A 19,926-nucleotide genomic window follows, 5' to 3' on the forward strand; every position below is an offset into this window, starting at 1 on the left:
TCTTGACATAATCTTTGGAAGGCTCTTTATCTGTAAACTGAAACCTGCACGTACAGATTGGCTTTACAGCCTTCGTTAACAAGAGCAAACTCCAAGGTGCTGTAATGTAAACTGCAGTAGAATATGGGAGGAAAATAGGGCATTTCCTTGAGGCTCCCTTGCTTGAACGCTGGATGGTGACCTGGACACACTGCTGCTCTCAGTTCCCTAATGAAAAGTTCTACCTTGAAAACTTACTATCAGAATTTTGTAGTTTTCCCACCATTTTGCTGTAGTTTCAGCATGTTCTCATGGTGTTTGAATTTACTTGAGCAAGTGAATATCCTGTGATAAACACTTGCAATAGTTCTCCGTGCAGTCCCCACCACCCAGTGAAGGCATGGTTGAAACCAAAGTGAAACCATGGGAAAGATGTACAAATCCTGGTGTAAGTCCAGGGCGATCTGCCAAGGGGATAGTCTGCATCTGTGTGTTTTGTGCTGGACTGGGCTCTTCTGCTGCAAGGGGGGGGTTGAGAGCTGGAGGCGCAAGGGGGACCCGACGGGGGTGTGTAGCTGATGGGTGTCTTTCTTGTGCCTGGCAGGACATCGGCATGGTCTACCAGATCTTTGCAGACGAGGTGCTGGGATCCGGCCAGTTCGGAGTGGTCTATGGTGGTAAGCACATATTAAGGGACTTTGTCTCCCCTAAAAGAGCTTTTGCAAGCTCAGCGTTTCCCATTTCGTACATACAGTATGGTTTCTGTGTAACAACTGTCTCCACATAACGCATTTATCTCAATTAAACGTCATAAGCCAAGCGTTTGCCCAGTCTTGAATTTTATCGAAAATCTTATTAATTTAATTTCCTGCTTCTAAATATATTAGCTTATATGCAGTGTGTGGTGTTGAGATTTTAATTTGCTGTAACAATCAGAAATTGTAATAAGAGCTCTTGACAACATTTTGGAATCAGTCAAACATAATAATTTATAGTCTCGCACATGGAGTCTAAATATACAACATGCAAGTTATTAATATAATAAAAACATGCTTAATAAAAAACATATGTAATACAAGTTCAGGTGGGTAGCTGCGTCAGCATGTGTAGGCTGCAAAGGAACAAGTAATAGGTTTATTCCATGCTGAAAAAAGAAGAAAGAAAACACAACGTTTCGGCCATGGAGCCTTCTTCAGGTGTGAGCCTTCACAAACCTAGTACTTGTTCATATGTAATACAATATATATCTGTGAAACTATCTGCTGGGAACACAAATGCTGATCATTCACTTAGAGATTACAAAAATCAGAGTTAATAACTTCAGAGTGAAAATCCGCATCAACTATAATGTGTCACAGTCTAGCTTGTCAGGCAGCTCTGTCAAAAGTAGCCGTGATGGCTGTGGTCTTTAAAACAGTCTGTACACAGTTTGTCTTAGTGAGGTTTACAATGTAGAGTGTCAGTAATGCAATTAGTATATCTCTTCTTGTGGACAATGCAGGAGCACAGTGTGTCTGAACATTAGGAGCTCTTGCTGTAACCTGTCATTATGTGAAGCTCTGGGTTTTCTTGCATTCTGTTTACAGCGGCTAATGCTCTGTAAGGGTGACTCAGATGTCTTTAAATACACTTTGTGTCTCTCAGCGGCATTTCTATTTAATGCCTGCGAGGTGAACGAGCTGGCGTCACCTGACTCCATCTGGGCCAGAGGACAGTTACAAAGCAGCAGGGGGCTGTGCAAATCCAAAACTGCACTGCAGTAACTCTCATAACCCAGAGGGAAACAGAAGCAGTTTAGTAAAAGTTCATTTTCTTTTCCATATTTTTCTTTTGCATTTGTTTTACTACTTCATGTCTGTTTTCTTTTCTGTCTGATTATCACTGAAATCAAAGGTGTAGACATTTTATTGGCAAAATGTGCTTCATCTTGAATAGAATTACCCTGTAGATGCTTCCATAATACACCTGCTACAACTGTTGCAAGTTTTTTTTTACAACAATTAACGGTTGAATTCCTACATCTTTCACTAAGGAGTGTTTTGTCTCCAGGAAAACACCGGAAAACTGGGCGTGATGTGGCCGTGAAGGTGATTGACAAGCTGCGATTCCCGACCAGGCAGGAGAGCCAGCTGAGGAATGAGGTTGCGATTCTCCAGGTAACCCACAGGGGGAGACGGTTAGCACCTGCCTGTGCAATCTCACTGAGCGCCACACACTGTCACAGCTTGGAACAGCATACTCCATTTTGAACTATGGATATGGGACAAAAACTATTCATGAAACAGAATGTGGACTGTAAGCTTGTTTTAATTGGCATTTGACCTTTATTGGTAATTAGAGTAATTGTAGAGTAATTCTAAAGATATGGCCAAGAGAAGCCGAAGGTAGGCAAGGTACATATCCCAATCTGCTAATTAAAGCCCAAATCCTGCATCTTCTGTAGGTCTCTGTTTCATCAATGGCTAAAAATCTGGAAGCTGTTCTGTTTGGAAGTGAATTTGTATTTTATTTTTTAATCCTCTATTCATCACATTAGGGAAGTGAGAACAAATAACTCAATACGTAGAAATATTTACTGTAGTGTATATTAAACTGGTTTTGATGTTCAACCAGATCAGGGCATTGCCATGATAAGTTCATGATAAAAAGCGAGGGGCAAACATTGGGGACCACTCACAGCTCTCCCTGTGTCTGGCAGAGCCTACGCCACCTGGGCATCGTCAACCTGGAGTGCATGTTCGAGACGCCCGAGAAGGTGTTCGTGGTGATGGAGAAGCTGCATGGGGACATGCTGGAGATGATCCTCTCAAGCGAGAAGGGCCGGCTGCCTGAGCGCCTCACCAAGTTCCTCATCACACAGGTGCCTTCTCTCTCACCGTGGGCTCACTCCAGGCTGACGCTGAAATGATTAAACAAGTTTCACCACAGTGAGCTCCTGTGAGGGAAGAGTTGTACTGATGGTGCTGCCTGTGCCTTTTCCTCACAGATTCTGGCTGCTCTGAGACACTTGCACTTCAAGAACATTGTGCACTGTGACCTGAAGCCTGAGAACGTGCTGCTGGCCTCAGCAGACCCCTTCCCACAGGTACTGCATTTGCAGCTCAGGCAGAGCTGCACCAGTAAAAACTGACAGCAATATGTCCTCTACAGTGATCCTAAATACCGGAGCTCCTTTAGGCTGCTGTCTCAGCCCCAGGCTGTACTCTTTGTTTACATATGACTGTGCAGCAACTTACAGCAACAACCACATTATCATATACACTCATGACACCTGTCACTGGGCTGATCAGTAACAACAATGAGTCTGCATATAGGAGCGAGGTGGAGCATCAAACAAGGTGGTGCTATGAAAATAATCTGGCCCTGAATATCAACAAGACAAAAGTGTTCAATGTGGACTTCAGGAGACCCAGAGGGAGTGGGAGCTGCTTTGTACTTCAGATCTCCGCCATCTTGGATTGGTCTCACAACACTGTAGGCAGTCTGAAAAAAGCACAACATCGCCTGCATTTTCTGTGGTACCTAAAGAAATGCAGTATGGGAAGCAATTAATCATGAACTTTTACACAGCACCATAGATCGTGTCCTAACTCTTCCCATCACTCCATGGTACAGTATGTAAATAATACCATACATGACAAAGACGCTCTTAAAATGGAGAGGATTATCGGATGCGACTTACCATCAATTGATGAGATTCACACAATCTGCAGTCAGAGTAAATCCCGATCCATTATTCAGGAACCCGACCAGAAACTGTTCTTCTCCCTGAGCTCTGGGAAGTGGCACCACACCATCAAAGCACAGACCACCAGGCTCAAGAATACCCACTGGCAGTTCACATAGTTTTTACTTGACTACCACGTATTTATTGTCCAGTGTCTTTATAGCTCTTTATTGCCGGCTGTACATTATTGTGCTTTGTTGAATGATCATTATTTATTATTGTTTGCTGTCTTGTAATGTGTGCACATTGTGTGAAAGTGTTGTCTATTGTACTGTACACTTTCCAAGAGAGAAGCGTGAATAAGAATCCCAATCCGCATGGACATGTGGTGATCAAACTCCTCTGTCTCTCTCCCGTGCCTTTCCATCTCCCTTCTGTCTGCAAAGGTAAAGTTGTGTGACTTTGGATTCGCCCGGATAATTGGCGAAAAGTCATTCCGACGGTCAGTGGTGGGCACCCCGGCATACCTGGCACCCGAGGTCCTTCTGAACCAGGGCTACAACCGTTCACTGGACATGTGGTCAGTGGGCGTCATCATGTACGTCAGCCTGAGCGGCACCTTCCCCTTCAACGAGGACGAGGACATCAATGACCAGATCCACAATGCTGCCTTCATGTACCCCCCGAACCCCTGGAAACACATCTCTCCCGAAGGTACCACAGCATTATGCAATTGAGCTCAACTCTGTCCGTTCAGGATTTAAAATACTAAAATCAAACCTCCTTGTTGCTGTCCTCTGGCAAGGACTAAAGATACTCAGTTCCTTTGTCCTGTCTGTATGTGATATATCATTTAGACCAATTAATTCATATTTGCCTTTTGTTGAAAAGATTGGAATATCTTTTTTTTCCACATGGACAAACAAATACATTAAACATTACTTCCCTTTGTTTCAATTCTGCACTTGTTTCTATATAATAATAATAACTTTATTTTATATCGTGCCTTTAAAGGTGGCTTCTCAAAGCGCTTTAAGGAACGACAACAAGAACAATAAAAATAGAAAAATACACAAGATAAGCACGATGAGAATACACAGTTAGAGGAGACAGTGGATGGGGTTACTAAATACAGTAGGAGCATAGGGGTAAAAACAGAACCAGTTAAGTAAAGGCTATTCTAAAGAAGAAGGTTTGAAGTCTGGATTTGAAGGAGTTTAGAGAAGGTGACTCTCTGATATCCTTGGGGAGAGAGTTCCAGAGCTTCAGGGCGCAGCAGGAGAAGGCCCTGTCACCCATACAACGTAGACGGCTTGGGGGACAGATAGGAGACCAGAATTAGAGGAGTGAAGGCTGTGAGGTGGGGAGTAGGGTGACAGTAGCTCAGACATGTACTGAGGTGCCAAGCCATGCAGAGCCTTATAGGTGAGCATGAGGATTTAGAAGTCGACTTGATACTTGACAGGAAGCCAGTACAAGGACTCCAGGATAAGAGTAATTTGATCACTTGCACTAAACCTGGTCAGAATTCTGAGTGCCGAATTTTGGACAGACTGGAGTTTGTTCAATGTGGATTTGGAAACCCCAGCGAGTAGAGCGTCATTGATAACATTGGGCGTAGTCTAGCAATGTTTCTCAGGTGGAAGAAAGGTGTTTTGACAATATGCTGCACATGTGGGTCGAATGTCAAACCTGAATCAAATATCACCCCAAGGTTTTTCAATTTAGACTGAAGCTCAAGTACAGAACCATCCACAGATAGGGTTACAGCACTGGCTTTACAAAGTTGATGGGGGGTGCCAATAAGCATGACTTCAGTCTTGTAGCAGTTTAGATGAAGGAAATTTTGAGTCATCCAAGTTTTTATGTTGGAGATGCAATTACATAGATTAGAGACAGCCCCACATCAGTGTCATGGATACCTAGTATCATCAGCATAGAAATGATAGTTGAGGCCATGTGGGCCGACGGTGGCTCTGTGGCTAAGGATCTGTGCCTGTGGCTGGAAGGTTGCCAGTTCGTATCCCATGGCTTGCAGAGGAATCCTACTCTGTTGGGCCCCTGAGCAAGGCCCTTAACCGCAGCTGCTCCAGGGGTGCTGTATAAATGACTGACTCTGCGCTCTGACCCTAAGCTTCTCTCCCTGTCTTTGTGTCTCATGGAAAGCAAGTTGGTGTATGCGAAAAGACAAATTGTATATGGCCAATAAAGTGATCTTAAAAGCTGACCAATTGGAAAAAAGGAAACACATGTACAAGCACTGTTTGCCTGATTCTGTTATACATTTCTTTCCTCCTCAGCCATTGATCTGATCAACAACCTGTTGCAGGTGAAGATGAGGAAGCGCTACAGTGTGGACAAGTCCCTGAGCCACATCTGGCTGCAGGTACACACTGGTTTGACCTGTGGTGCTGATAACCAGCAGTGCTCTTAGTTTTGTTGTGTGTGTTGCCTGGAAATAACCACTAGAAGGCACTGTTGTACTGTTAGTCAGGTAGATGGCTTTGCAGTTAATAATGAAAAATTGCTTACACTTATATAGCACTTTTCTGGACACTCTACTCAAAGCGCTTTACAGGTAATGGGGATCCCCTCCACCACCACGAGTGATGGGTCTGTGGCGGTGTTAGATGAGCTCTCTTTCAGCAAAACATTTATTTCCATAAGATAAGCAGGTAAATAGAAACAGGGAGACTGAATAAATGATCAACTATTAATAAAATAGAGAGTTAAGCCCCACTCGCTCTGTTTCTGTTTCTCCTGGTTTTAACTCTCTCCCTCTGTGTCTGGGGCTGCAGGACTATCAGACATGGCTGGACCTGCGGGAGCTGGAGTGCAAGCTGGGCGAACGCTACATCACCCACGAGAGTGACGACAGGCGCTGGCAGCAGTTCGCCCAGGACCACACCCTGCCCTACCCCCCCCACCTCATTGCCCCCCCGGCCGCTGGCAGTGACGACTCGGATGACAGTGACATGCAGGGGCTCACTGAGAGGGTCAGCATCCTCTGAGCGCAGTGGCTCCGCGGGTCCACTGTGCCCCGCCCACCGCCTGTCTCTCTGGAGTTGTGACATGCACAGAGGTGACAAAACCAGCCCTTTACAGGACTCGACCCTTCAATGGGTCCACAGCAAAAGCCCAATGGATCTGCAATCATTCTGCAGAGGACTGAGCTCCAACACTCTCCTGTCTCCAAACAGTGACTTCTTGCAGCCGAAGATGTCCCTCTAGTGAGAGGCCTGGCCATGGTCTTTCCGTCCTCTCTCACACATAGTGGCACATCAGCAGCTTCAGAGCCACAGTCTAGTCAAACTTATTCAAATGGAGAATTTCCTTTTAGCATGGTGCTGTTAACTGTGAGAGGACACAGTTTTTCCATAGCTGATGCATGGAAGGGCAGTTTGATATTCCTACAAATACTACTGTCTATAAACTTTTCTAATTGGAAAATCATTGGGTTTCGTCATTATCCAGAGCTTGGTAAACCCATTGGGAAAACATGGGAAAGAACAAAGTAAAACCATGATCAAATGCCGGATTGCCACAGGGAGAGGCAGAACAACGTCTCATGGACTGGGAGCAGAGGCCTCTTGTAGCCAGAGGGGGGGGAGCGTCCGTCCTGTACACTCCGCCCCAACTCCTCAGTCTGCTCACAGAGCAGGTCTGTCCACTGCTGCAGCTGCTTATTCCCACGGCTCTTGGAAAAATGCAGGAGATGGGTTTTGCTTTTCATGAATGTTGACACTCCTGAACAGGAGCCTTTTAGGAGCACTTTTCCTCCACTGACACCCACAGATACTGTAATGACTTCCTTAATTTCTCTTTTATAAACATTCAGCAATGCACGACTAACTGGCTACCCTTTGTATTCCAATGTGGGAGGAGCTGGGCAAGGATGAGAAACATCATTACTGTGGGGGTGTTGGTGGTCTAACTCTTCATCCTCTAAGAAACTCCTGTATGTATAGTTCCCTCTTCTAAGCACACGCAGCCTTCAATCACCCACTGCAGTGTTAAAAAAGTTCCTGCCTCAAAGTGAAAACAGAAAGTGATGGCAGAGTCGTCTGGGTCTGTCCGACTCCAGTGGGCGACATGGCACCCAGGTGCCAGTACAGGACTTCCAGTTTCACTGCAGTATTGCAGCTTTGATAGCATTAATATATTAAATATTAATATACACAAAAAGAGACCAGAAAATCTTTCTTCAAGATGCTCTCCAGAAAAACACATCATCCATTGATTAATTCTATGTAATTTTGTCTGTAACTCCTTCAAAAAGGTTATTTGGCTAGTGTATGCAGGGAAGACTATTGGCTTATTGAAGCATCAGGTGTAAAAAGCTCAGTTTCCAGAGAGCAAGCAACATCTCCTCTTTGAAATGCTTTCTGTACCTGTGTTAATTTCTGCTGTTACACACTGCATCTGTCTTAAAGATCATTCCTGCTGTAAGAGGAGAAGTGATCTTCCCAGGCAGTAGAAGTGTGTGAAAGACTGGCTCCTTCATGCTCTCTGTGGCTCCACATGTCCTGTTCCAATTTTTTCTGCGGCCTGCTTCCTGAAAAGGACAAAGAGGCTTGTCAAGCTTTTGCTCTGAAGTGGAAGAAAGTAAAGAAAGCACAGAACTACCTGCGTAAATACAGAACTAAGAAAAAAAATAATTGCAAGGGCTGTGATTTCAAGACATGACTGAGTACTTCTTGAATGTTGTTTTGTTTTCTGGAGAACTGTGCTGTTAACATGTGACTTTGGTGTAATTTTAAAAAGGAAGGGACCCGCGTCTCCCTTGGAGCCAGTTTCCCAATGACACCCCTATGATCTGAGATCTCTCAGGAAGGCATAAGAATAGGCTGTCAGCCTTGCAGCCACAAGAGGGAGCTATGGTGTGGTTTCCCAAACAGGCTTGTGTCCACAGTAGAAACTTAAATGAGGTGGTTCTGTAATTTTGTTTCTTAATTATACAGAAGTAGATCCTACAATAAAAACTGATCAAATAATAATGGGTTATGCTTGCTGAGAATGATTTCTTTCCAGGTTGGACAGCTGTGAACCAGAAGATTTTTGTTTGTAATCAGAACAATAGAAAGTTACTCTAGAGAGACTGTAGCGCCAAAGGTTTTACATGTGAGACTTGCACTGTTTATTGTGTTTCTTTTTATGTCCAAGCATCTTGCATGCTTGCTAAAAGTTATTTTAGGGTTTACTGTAGTAAACTAAAGTCATTGTTATATCTAGGTTTTCTTCTGGGTGAATCAGGGATCAACAACCTGGTCTACAGGTGTTTGTTCCCACAGATCTCATGTGACCAGTTCAGCTAATTATGTGTAATTATGTAAACTTACAGTATGTGGAGTTTGACGTGTTTCTAGATCCTAAAAAATACTGATTCAAAGTTCTCTTCTTTGAACCTCGTACCCTCTTGCTTCGTGATGACGCCTCCATCTTTCTGTGGCCACTGGAGGCAGTTCATGAGGCTGGGGGTGGACCTGGCTGTACAGATACCTGTGACTATCTGTGATGTAACAATTCTTTCTCTTAAAACTTCATTTCCAGACTCAATTTACACAATCAGTTACCTTACTGGTTTCAAAGGTAACCAATATATTTACCATGGCTCCTCTCCTCATGTGCTGAATCCCCTATTTCTAACGTCTAGAGCCACTCCAGGTGATCTCTCACTAAATAGACAGTTGTGTTTTTTACTGATAGCAAAGAGGCGTTCCCCAGATACGACACCTGCCGATTTCAGCCAAGATGAGGCCTGGATGAGAATGTCATCTGAATGACGTGGAGGTGGGGAGGCGGAGGTGAAGTTTCACCTTTCAGCACCACAAGATCTGGCGCACAAAAATGGTGCAAAAATGACATTTACTGAGCACACCCACAAAAACAGGAAATCCTCACCAATGTTCAAAGTATGTTTTGTGAGCTTCATCAGCCAACTAACTTCATAATAAATCATTTAAAATAAAGAAGTCCCTGGCAAACAGAAGGCTTCCTCTGAGCTTTTAAAAGTTGAGTGACAGGCTGTGAACTCATGAAGAAATTAGGCTCTTTCAGCCTCTCAAGGTTTGCTCCTGTGACCTTGTTTCTCAGCAGAGCACAGCCGGCCATTATCTTCAGGCAGCCCAGCACAGACAGGAGCAACCCTCAGTACCTGTCCACAGGGAAGTGTTGCAAAGCACAAAGAAGTAATGGCGAAAGTCATGGTACAGCACAGGGTGCTGGTGGTGTGCTGGTGAGGAAGCAGCAGGAATATGTAACAAAGCAAAGCCGATGGCTGGCACAAGCCCTGGGACTCCATGTTAAACTAGAGGAAACTTTATCTTCAGACAGTCAGACGCTCGAGAAGAGCAGAGCCTCCCGACTACAGCATTCTGGTTTATCATCAAACTAGCTTGTATGTCTTTGTGGATCTCGAGGTCTTGCTTCTCTGCTCTGCACACTGTTTCTGTGTCTGTGTCTGCAGAGCCTGGACTGCAGTGTGCAGGCAGTATTCTGCCTCCTCTGCCTGGCTCTCGAGCTGACTGGGGCTGGTGCTTCTCTTTCATGTACAAGTTAGTGCATCATCTTAATTACAGCTGTATCTAAGTATTACATTTAGTGTAGAATTGTGTTGATTTCTTGTCCATCAGTATCTTTCCCAGTCAGTGCCTGGCAAGCCCATCCCCTGCTCAAACCCAAGCTCTTTTTCCACGCTGAGGTCATGGGGCACTCTGGGCCAAAAGGACTGGAGTTAGGTGATTCTGACAGCCAGGGCAGAAAAGCCATGAGAGAGGACTTGACTCTGACTGCAATTACTTATGAATGCAAAGTTCGGGTACAGATATTTCAAGTCCCTGGATCTGTGTTAAATTAAAAACAAAAATGTGTATACTCATGCCTACACAGAGTAAAAAAAATATTCCACATAAACTTTTAGATGATTATTGTTTTCTGAGGTATTTTTGTTTTTGTGACAGGTTAGTATTGGGTTCTCGTGTTTCACAGCCTCAGCGGTGCAGGTTTCTCCCGACAGCCAGCCCTCGCGGGTCATGACCCCGGACAAACACGGGCCGCTGCTGGTCGTGGGGAGTGGGCTTTCACGGCGACTGGCCGCACAGACTCTGACGAGTCACAGCGCGGACTCGAACACGACAGGTCATTTTGAGAGGCTGTTTTCGCAAGGGTCGCTCAGACCACATGTATGTAAAGCGCTTTGGGATGGAAAGGGCTATACTACTACTACTATAAATTATATACTCATGTAAATAATTATTATTGACTGACAACATTCATATTATTCTCTTGACGTTTCTTACTTTGCCCTAGACACGACAGACCTTGAGTTTAAACAAGGCTGAAAGACTCGGTGTACTTCTGAACAGCAGTTTTTAAATGTTATAGCCGTTTGTGTGGTCCCGGCTGTACAGTATGTTTAATAGTGAAACCGTGATTAATTTGTGAACGCTGTGTGCAAGGCTGTACTGATTGATCTGTTTAGCGCTGGAATTCGACGTGTTTCGGTCACACCACTTACTGTAAACTCATAGACGCCTCATTCCTAGAAACAGCAGGACACTAGAGACAAACTGTTGTGGCTGGAGACTCGCTTTATTTAATCTGGAGAGAGCGTATCTGCTGTTTTCAACCAAATGTTTATCTTCGTGATGTTTTCTTAGGGATCAGTGGTATTTACAGTATAACGGGCTCGCTCTCCAACAGCTGCGAGGGACTTCTGAGTATTTACAAGCTGGGAGACACCCTGTAGGTTAGAAACCTGAGGACTCGTTCATTAATGCATTGAGCGTGTGCGGTGGATCCCACATTTGATCAAACCAAATTCAGGATGTTACTTCACAGATAAAATGTGTAAAGCAAAATACTGAAGTGGGCTGTATTTTGCTTTACACATTTTATCTGTGAAGTAACATCCATTTCTAAACAAAGCTGGAAGAGTTGTGGATGTTTTATTTCTGACAATTTCAAAGAATTCTGAAAATTATTTTGTTGTTTTTTTTTATTGGGGTTATAATATTACTTACTTCGCTATACTAGCATTAATAAATTTAACTGTTTGAAAAGGGCGGCATGTGTGAAAATTTAAAACCTCCATAGAGAGACTTATAAAGGATGCATTGCACAAGACAAAGCACAAAACCAAACAATGCTGTATTGGGTAGTTTTGATTCCTCACACAGGGCCTGATGTAGATAGACAGGTAAAAAGCTCATATAGTTATACCTGTCTGAAGAGTTGTGAGAAAAGTAAGAGTGGGTTAAAGAGTTCAACAAAACAGAGTTGGGGTTGCGTCTGTACCAGTGAAAAGTGTGAAAGCATGGCTTGTGATCTTACTGAGGGCAGTTCAATGTTGTTTTTCCACACCGTAAAACAAAGACAGAGGATGGCTGTGGGAGAGAAATCCAGGTGCACAGAGGCTTGAAAACAGGTGGCTGCTCTTTGCACAAAGAGTTGCTGGTGTCTGGTCTTTTCCACTCACTTCTGTGAAACTGGGGATCCGTCATGAAGCAGATGGATGAGATCTGGGGATCAATTAGGTACCAGCTGCCTGGCCACCCTCTTTGTGTTCTTAATGCTGTGCTTGGGAACCCACAGAGTTTAGCAGCAGCCTTTCCATCTATATCTGATCTGTAGCGCTCTGTGCTGCTGCGTCTGTGTCTGTGTTGCTACTGAGCCTCTTTCCATTGTCAATCGCCATGATAGCGCTGTTATTTTCCATTAAGGCAGCTTTTGAAAAACAGGCTGAGTGCCTGCAAGGGGAGCCGGCGGCAGCAGATTTCCATTTCAAAAGGCTGAAAAATAACACAGAAAAGAGAAACCAGGTTGGAAATCAGAAAAGTGAAGAGGAGGAGTAGGAGTTATACCATCCAATTCTCCCAACTGTCCCTTGCAGGGAAATGGAAAATACCTTCTGGGTGGAATATGTGTGTGAAACCTGCTGTCCAGCAATCTGAGCTACTAAGCATTTGCAAACCAGAGGGACATTTACTGTCCTGTAAAGAAGTCAGCACAAGAAAGAGTTTGGCTGTTCTCCCCATCCTCATGTTGGGGTCTGGCCATGCGCCCTGGATTCTTCCTGCCTCCCAAAACTGTGCAGGCTGGGTGTGACAGGCTACTCTGGATTGCCCCTGCAGGCTTTATCTGGTCTCCCTACCTGATTGCCGTTCCCCTGTTCGTTGTTTGCAAGGATCGGGACTGCACAGACATTAAACTTAAGAAAGTTCCAAACAAGAGCAGCCATATGCCATCTGGCCTGTTTGGTAGTTTGCAGCTAAGTGATGCCAAGATCTCAGTCAGCTGTTTCTTGAAGGAAGCTTCAACAACATGGCTGGGCAGTTTGTTTCACACTCCCACCACCCTTTGTGAAAAGAAGTGCTCCTGCTCTCAGTGTTAACTGCTCTTTACTGTTTTTGAAAGCAGAGATCTGCTGCTGTTAAATCTCCAGAGCGGTGGAGAATGCGACCCTGGAGCTGCAGACCTTTTTTTTTTGAAGAAGAGGTGAAGTTCAAAGTGATATTAAAACATATTTCAATCTCACTGATAGAATGCGAACGGGAGAACGGGAGTTGTGCGAACATTGTGTATTTATGAAGACGTTTAAGTAGGAAGCTGTCCTGTAGTCACAGCTGAAAAAGGGTCCACAGCCGAGACATTGTCTCTTGTCTTTTCCTTAAGCCTTTACTTGTTCCTTGTGTATTTATTACTTCTGTGGATGTGGCTTTAAACATTTAGGAATTCCACTTTCACAGGCATATGATTTATTTCTGTTTTGAAGAGCCACCTGCACCATGTTTCCATCTTGCTTAATAGGTGTCAAACATTTAGGGCTTGTAAAACACACTTTATAGGTTCTTTAATTATTAACACTGAAATCAATAATTAAATCATTTGTATTTGTGAATAGTATGATTGTTGTTAACATTAAAAATTAAAGTTAGATTAACTCCCTGATTGAAACTCTGTAAACGCTGTTTAGAAATTGCAGTTTATAAATAATTTCTAAATGAAAGTCTGTAATGTAAATGTTACTCTTTATATATCTTTGTCTTGAGAGGTAGTTTTTAAATCCAGACAGCAGAGGAGAGCTTAAAGCTGCTTTCTTGCAAGGTTTAACTCGGTGACACCATCTCATTGCACGTTTTGTTAAAGAAAAGGTGCACGGTTAAATAGCATTGAAACTAACCCACAAGGTCTCTCTACAGTATATACACGTCCCTGGGCCACTAGCTTTCAACATTTCTTCCCGCCGAAAGGTAGATGTTCAATCTTATATTTTTCTGACTTTAGCAGTCTGGTTAATTAGAAGCAAGAGTGACTTCTCATTTTGCTCTACTAAGACATTTTCAGTTTTCCTCCCCTGTAACTAACTTTAACTTCCTGCCAGTGAGAGTGAAAGTGATCAGTTACTTTTTTACAAGAATGTTACAAGAATGTGTTGGTGGGGAAACTGTTGAGCTACATTTGCCACTCATACATCAGAAGTTTTATATAGTGTCTAATTTAAGCTTTTAAGTGAGACAGAAAGTAGAGTGCAAAACATCAGAACTAACAGCCATCTACGTCATCTAGAATAGATAAGGTTTTTTTGCTTTTTTGGTACAATGTCCCTACAACTTTCTAACATGTCCCAGGTGAGTCTAATTTGCTGTACAAGCCAGAGGTGAATGTGGCCATGAAGCTGCCCTACTCCTACATGTCTATGTTTACATTAGATTTAGTAGATTTCATTTAATCCAATATTACATGGGTGCTGTTTTCAATTGTACAGTACAATACTTTTATGTTAAAAATGATATACAATTTATATTATATAGTACTAAATCATTTTGATCAGGGTTTGTGTTATTTATTTATACTTGTAACATTATAGTATTCTGGGTGATAAATGCATGTAAATACCTGTTTCAGCTTTCAAATTTTGCTATATTGTATAAAGTCTGTTCTTGTGTTAAAGACAGTATTATAGTGCAAAAGAGGGGTAATAATGGCCAGTAAGAGTCATGGCAGCCTGGAGTCTGTCCTAAAAAAGGGCACAAAGCAGGACTGTACCCTGAACTGGGTGCCAGAGAACTCATTTATCTAAGACAGCGCGTCTCTGTGAAAGGCCAGAATGTCGCTGGGAGTTGTGCACATGGAAGGTGGCCTAGTTTGGATTTGAAGACTGTAGCCTCATCTGTGAAGCAGCAGTGGTGACAAGCACAACATATTTTCACCCCTGTCCAAACCTTGTCATCCTAATGTTTTCCCTCCAAAGATAAAAGCAGACAGCCTTTAGTTGCTGACAGGATGAAATTAAAAAGTCCTCGATCACAAAATAAACCACAGAAGTAATAAAACAGAAACGGAACTCTGACTGTGCTTTTGGTTTATTTTAAAGGCACAGAACACAGCTCTGGGGTGGTTTCCCACATCCTGTGCTCTGTGCACAGGTGTTTCTCTAGTTGACAGGCAGAGTCACACCGGAAGCAGAGAGGCACAGCACAGCACTACAGCTTCAGCTTCACCTTCACAAGCAGGAGAAGATAGTGTCAGCCTGGTTTCAAGGCGGCTGTTGAGTCTGAAAACAAAAAAACAAGCTGGTCTACAGGAGATGTTTGCAATATACTCTTTTTTGATCAGAAAAAATGCCTTCCAAACATTAATAGAGAGAACTGCAGGAAATTATTAAAATCTGGTGTTTGTCAGACCTTGCTTTCAAGAACACATCTTAGTTTTTGTTCCCAGAAGATCTCTTATTTATTTATACTTTATATGTACTCTGTCTGAAGCTCCTCGTCTTAGATTATTTCATTCACATGGGCATTTTTCCTGCTAGTCCACAGGGACAGCTAGTTCAAAAGGGTGTCATTAATAAATTAGTATAATTTAAAAGAACAGTATTTGTTAAATTAAGAGGATTAGTGAGTTTTGAATTATTTTTCTTCTCCAGCTGAATTGATAGGTTTTTGTTAGTTTTGCACAAGTTTCTGTGCTCATTTCTTGGTTTTGGAAGCACAAATCTTTGGGTGTGCTGCTCAGTCTGAGCCAGCAGAACTCTGCTCTTTCTGTCCTTCAGTTTCTCAATGAAACTCTGTTTCTGGCCAGTAATTGTCTAAATGACTCTTTAAAGCACATCCAATTAGCAATTAACAGTCACCATTAGGAAACATGCACACGGAATAATGCCCTTGCGTCCAGCAGCTTTAACTGCAGATGCCTGTTTACAGGAAGAGCATCACCAGCACATGGCATGGGGCCATGGATGACTCCTGGCCAAACCCAGTGCTGTATGAGCTAAAAGACAGTCAACATAGGGGCAACAGGCAACCCTAAATCATCAAGAAAGCTAGATCAGACTGAGAGTCCCTTTGTACAGCCGTTCACTCTCTGAAATGGGTGTGTGTTCAGGGCTGCATGCAGCAGGCAGAGCACTGGCTCTTACAAGGAACAGAACAACAGTAGTGAAAAACGCCCAGGTAATTTCTATATGATTATTCATGTATATTGCCCAAGGAAGGTTAAGAGATTTTAGAACAGTTGTAAAAAAAAAAATTGTCTGTAACAGAAGTCCACTCCCTGCTGTGGCAGAGATGTCCAAGCTACCCAGACTGGTGACTGGTGTTCCCTAAAAGATGCTGTGCAGTGCTCTGCTTATTCAAGTAACCCCAGTAGTGCCAGCAGTCATGGAAGAGCAGAGCAGCATGCAGGTATCTCCATACAAAGAGTGGCTCAACCTGCAACATTTGTTCCTTGAATTATAATAGGCCATGCATTTTTACCTCTTTTTCTTTAAAAGTCAAGTTTTAATTTGGACCCACACAGTGGTATATTATTTAGTGCTCCTGTCTCACAACTCATGGTTCGATTCTGTACTGAGATGCTTTCAGTGTGCAGTTTGCATGTTCTCTCTGTGTTTGTGTATTGGTCCAGCTTCCTCCCACCTTCCAAAAACACGCTATCCAAGTTATTTTGCATTTTGAAATTACGTGCTCTGTTATTGACTAGTGGCATAGAGAAAAACACTACAGTGTTTGTCTCTGGATTGGGCTATAAGGTCTCAGGTGGATGGGAGAAGGTTCATATTTGAGAAACAAAATAATTATACAAGGAGGTTGTGGGCAATGACCTGCCTGCCTCAGTTACCTGATCAATTGGGAGCAGACAGTTGGTCAGGCGACACAACCAGGAAGCAGGGGCTTCTAGGTGATCCGTCATGACCTGCCATCTGTATACAGAAGGCAGATCTTCCTTGAATCTGATTGAATCAGATTGGGCAGGTAAAAGGAAAAGGTAGCATTTAACTACAGTATGTCAATTTTTTAGAAGAGTCTCAGACAGACACTTAATGTTTGGAGAAAGAGTTTTAGAGAAGGATCTCACACAGATGTCACTGCAAAACCATTGAGCAGCTTATCTACTGTGTCTGGTTATTATAACTACAGAGATTTTGAAAGAAGTATTATTAGTTCAAGGAAGAGCTTTTTGTTTTTGGTGGTTTTGCTTTTTTGTTCCTACACTAAAGTAACCATAGAGCACTGATTTTGTACCTTAGTTAGACCAACGTATTAAAAGATTGATTCTACAACACACCACCCCCATTTGTGTCAAACTATATTTTAAGGTTAAAAAAACAGTACAAGTGTAACTAGGACACTTTTGGAGTTTTGAAGTGGTTTCAATATAGAAACAAAAAGCAGTCACTCTCTGTTGTGTTTGAGGACCAAGTCAAACTGCCTACTCCTACTTTATATTCTAGACTTGCAAATACTTTTATAACCCAAGACACTTTCCTAGATACTGGCTACTGATGTGCTTTAAGTGAATTGTTTGTAGTGGGTTCAGTGGTTGTTTGTGGAGGCCCTAGTCAGGAGAATTACTGTCATTGCCCAGGAGGTCCAGCTGAAGACTAGCCATGATAGAGTTTTGTTTTTATTGTGCTTAATTTCTTTCCCAAGAAAGGGGGTCAAGAAGAGCTACTTCCTCGTAGTGACCCCTGGGCAACGTCTCTGACGGCAAAAAGCTCTTCAAATTGAACTTACCATGAACTTCCCAGGAAATATATATTTTTTATTTTTTCATAGATTTTCTCATATCCTGAAGGCATATGTTGTATTCCATTTGACTGTAAATATTTAGGAAAGTAGTTCAGGTGGATAGCTGCATCAGCATGCGTCGGCTGCAAAGGAACAAGTAATAGGTTTATTCCATGGTGAAAAGAGAAGAAAGAAAACACAACGTTTCGGCTGTGGAGCCTTCTTCGGGTGTGAGCCGAAGGCCAGGCCAGTCACCCGAAGAAGGCTGCACAGCCGAAACGTTGTTTTCTTTATTCTCTTTTCAGCATGGAATAAACCTATTACTTGTTCCTTTGTAACATTGGCTTGTTGACATAGTCACTCTCAGGCTAAACAGAACTTTTTCTGGGTGAAGAATTTGAACTTGTGACAGACCAAATCGAGTGAACATTTAGTTATTGTATATGAACATTCCCAAGGTAATAATTATTACCTTTCTTCTGAGTAGTAAGCTTATTTCAATTCCATACTGATAGTAAAAAATATTTTTCTCACGCAGAGAGAAATCAGTGTGTGGGGTAGACACAGGGAAAGACAGGCAGCCTTGATGGTGCACTTAGTGTAGAGGAAATGCCTGTCCATCTCCACTGGGATGGCGGCCTGTTCTCTTCACAGCCTTCTTAAGGTCATGTTAAATACCATGTGGGCCAGGCATCAAATTCCAAAGGCTGGGAACAAGTTAGTTATAATCAGTTAAATGGGTAATTTAGAGATCATTTGAAACACAAATCACAATATCCTTCAGCTCTTAAGTATTCCCTTCACTGGAAAATGACTTGATTAATGGAACCACTGCTTAAAAAAGTGTACCTCATCTTTAAATAACTAGGGGAATTGGGGTGACCTCCAAATATAACTGGATTGGGGCTCTTCAGTAGCAGGGCTTGAAAATCCTGACTTAGAAGGAGATTCGAAAGCAGGAAAGTAGTGGGGAACAACAATCATGACTTTGCTGTGTTGGTCGCTGTGATGAAGGGCTGTGCTACGCTGGTCTCATGGGCCTATCATTTGTATATGGTGGGGCGGTGGCTCTGTGGCTAAGGATCTGCGACTGTGGCTGGGAGGTTGCTGGTTCAAATCCCACAGCTGGCAGAGGAATCCTACTCCATTGGGCCCCTGAGCAAGGCCCTTAACCCCAACTGCTCCAGGGGCACTGTAAAAATGGCTGAGCATGCACTCTGACCCCAAGCTTCTCTCTCCCTATCTGTGTGCCTGTGTATCTCATGGAGAGCAAGTTAGGGCATGTGAAAATACAAATTCCTAATGCAAGAAATTGTATATGGCTAATAAAGTGATCTTATCTTAAGCTCCAGACCACATACACAGGTAATGAAGGCACCGATCTTTTCACAGTGCTCCATAAAGGTTCATAAATTGACTTTTATATAACATTGGAAAGTGGACAAAAGCTCCACACTCTGACACTATTAATTCTGATGTCCAGTACTGACGCTACTGCTCTGTCGTTGAGCACAGAACTTTGCTTTGATGGGCCTATCATTTGTATATAGATTTTGCTAGTTCTGTGTTATACAATATGTATCGCTGAATTATGTTGTGTGTTACCTGTTGTGGATTGATAATGTTATCTTGTGTCCACCATCTTGTGTCAGGTTACAGAGCTTGTCAACCCCACCCCTTAACATGGAGGTTCACCTTGACATCAAATGTGACATCTAGTTGTCTTATCCCTGGTTGTTGTCTACACAGAGATCATCACTCTTTGATGCAGCGGGGATTCCGACTGGAAAGCCCTGAGTGGTGAGCTCAAGAGGGCACATGGCGTGACTCCTGGGACTTTCTGCAATTCAAAGGAACTGTTCTGTATCCACTGGGGAGCCGTAGACTCCGTCTTTTAAGTAAGCACAGATACAGATGGCCCGTGAGGACAAGTAAGCAAGTTGATTCATTCTCCGTGAATGTGAGGAACCAAGAAAGGGGGTTTTCCCTTAAATTACACCCTGCTTTCATTTTTGTTAGTTGTGAAACTTGCAGTGGTTCAATCATCAACCTGCTCGTTGTTTTTCAGAGCTTTTTAAAAATCAGATGGACAGTTTTCTTGACAGGAATTCTTGTTGTAGGAGTAACAGCACCGAACATTAGAGATCACTAACAAGAAGAGGCTTTTCAATCCATCTCATTTATTTTGTTGATACTGCTTAACTGATCCTAGAATATCATCCCAACATTCCTTTATAATCCATAGGTCTGAAGTTGCCAGATCCTTTGTAG

General features: G+C 42.9%; 1 protein-coding gene across 1 annotated transcript in view; it reads left to right on the forward strand.

Annotated features, from left to right (window-relative positions):
- prkd2 (protein kinase D2) overlaps positions 1-8,643 on the forward strand; it is a 49,213-nt gene extending 40,570 nt beyond the window's left edge. Inside the window, exons 13-19 of the mRNA XM_069187696.1 lie at positions 584-656; positions 2,029-2,135; positions 2,678-2,839; positions 2,966-3,064; positions 4,093-4,360; positions 5,947-6,032; positions 6,445-8,643. Of these exons, the coding sequence (XP_069043797.1) occupies positions 584-656; positions 2,029-2,135; positions 2,678-2,839; positions 2,966-3,064; positions 4,093-4,360; positions 5,947-6,032; positions 6,445-6,657 (1,008 nt within the window). The 3' untranslated portion in view covers positions 6,658-8,643. The remainder of the gene's footprint in view (positions 1-583; positions 657-2,028; positions 2,136-2,677; positions 2,840-2,965; positions 3,065-4,092; positions 4,361-5,946; positions 6,033-6,444) is intronic.
- The last annotated feature ends 11,283 nt before the right edge of the window (positions 8,644-19,926 follow it).

Source organism: Lepisosteus oculatus, chromosome 3, assembly GCF_040954835.1.
Source record: "Lepisosteus oculatus isolate fLepOcu1 chromosome 3, fLepOcu1.hap2, whole genome shotgun sequence".
Taxonomy (NCBI): Eukaryota; Metazoa; Chordata; class Actinopteri; order Semionotiformes; family Lepisosteidae; genus Lepisosteus; species Lepisosteus oculatus.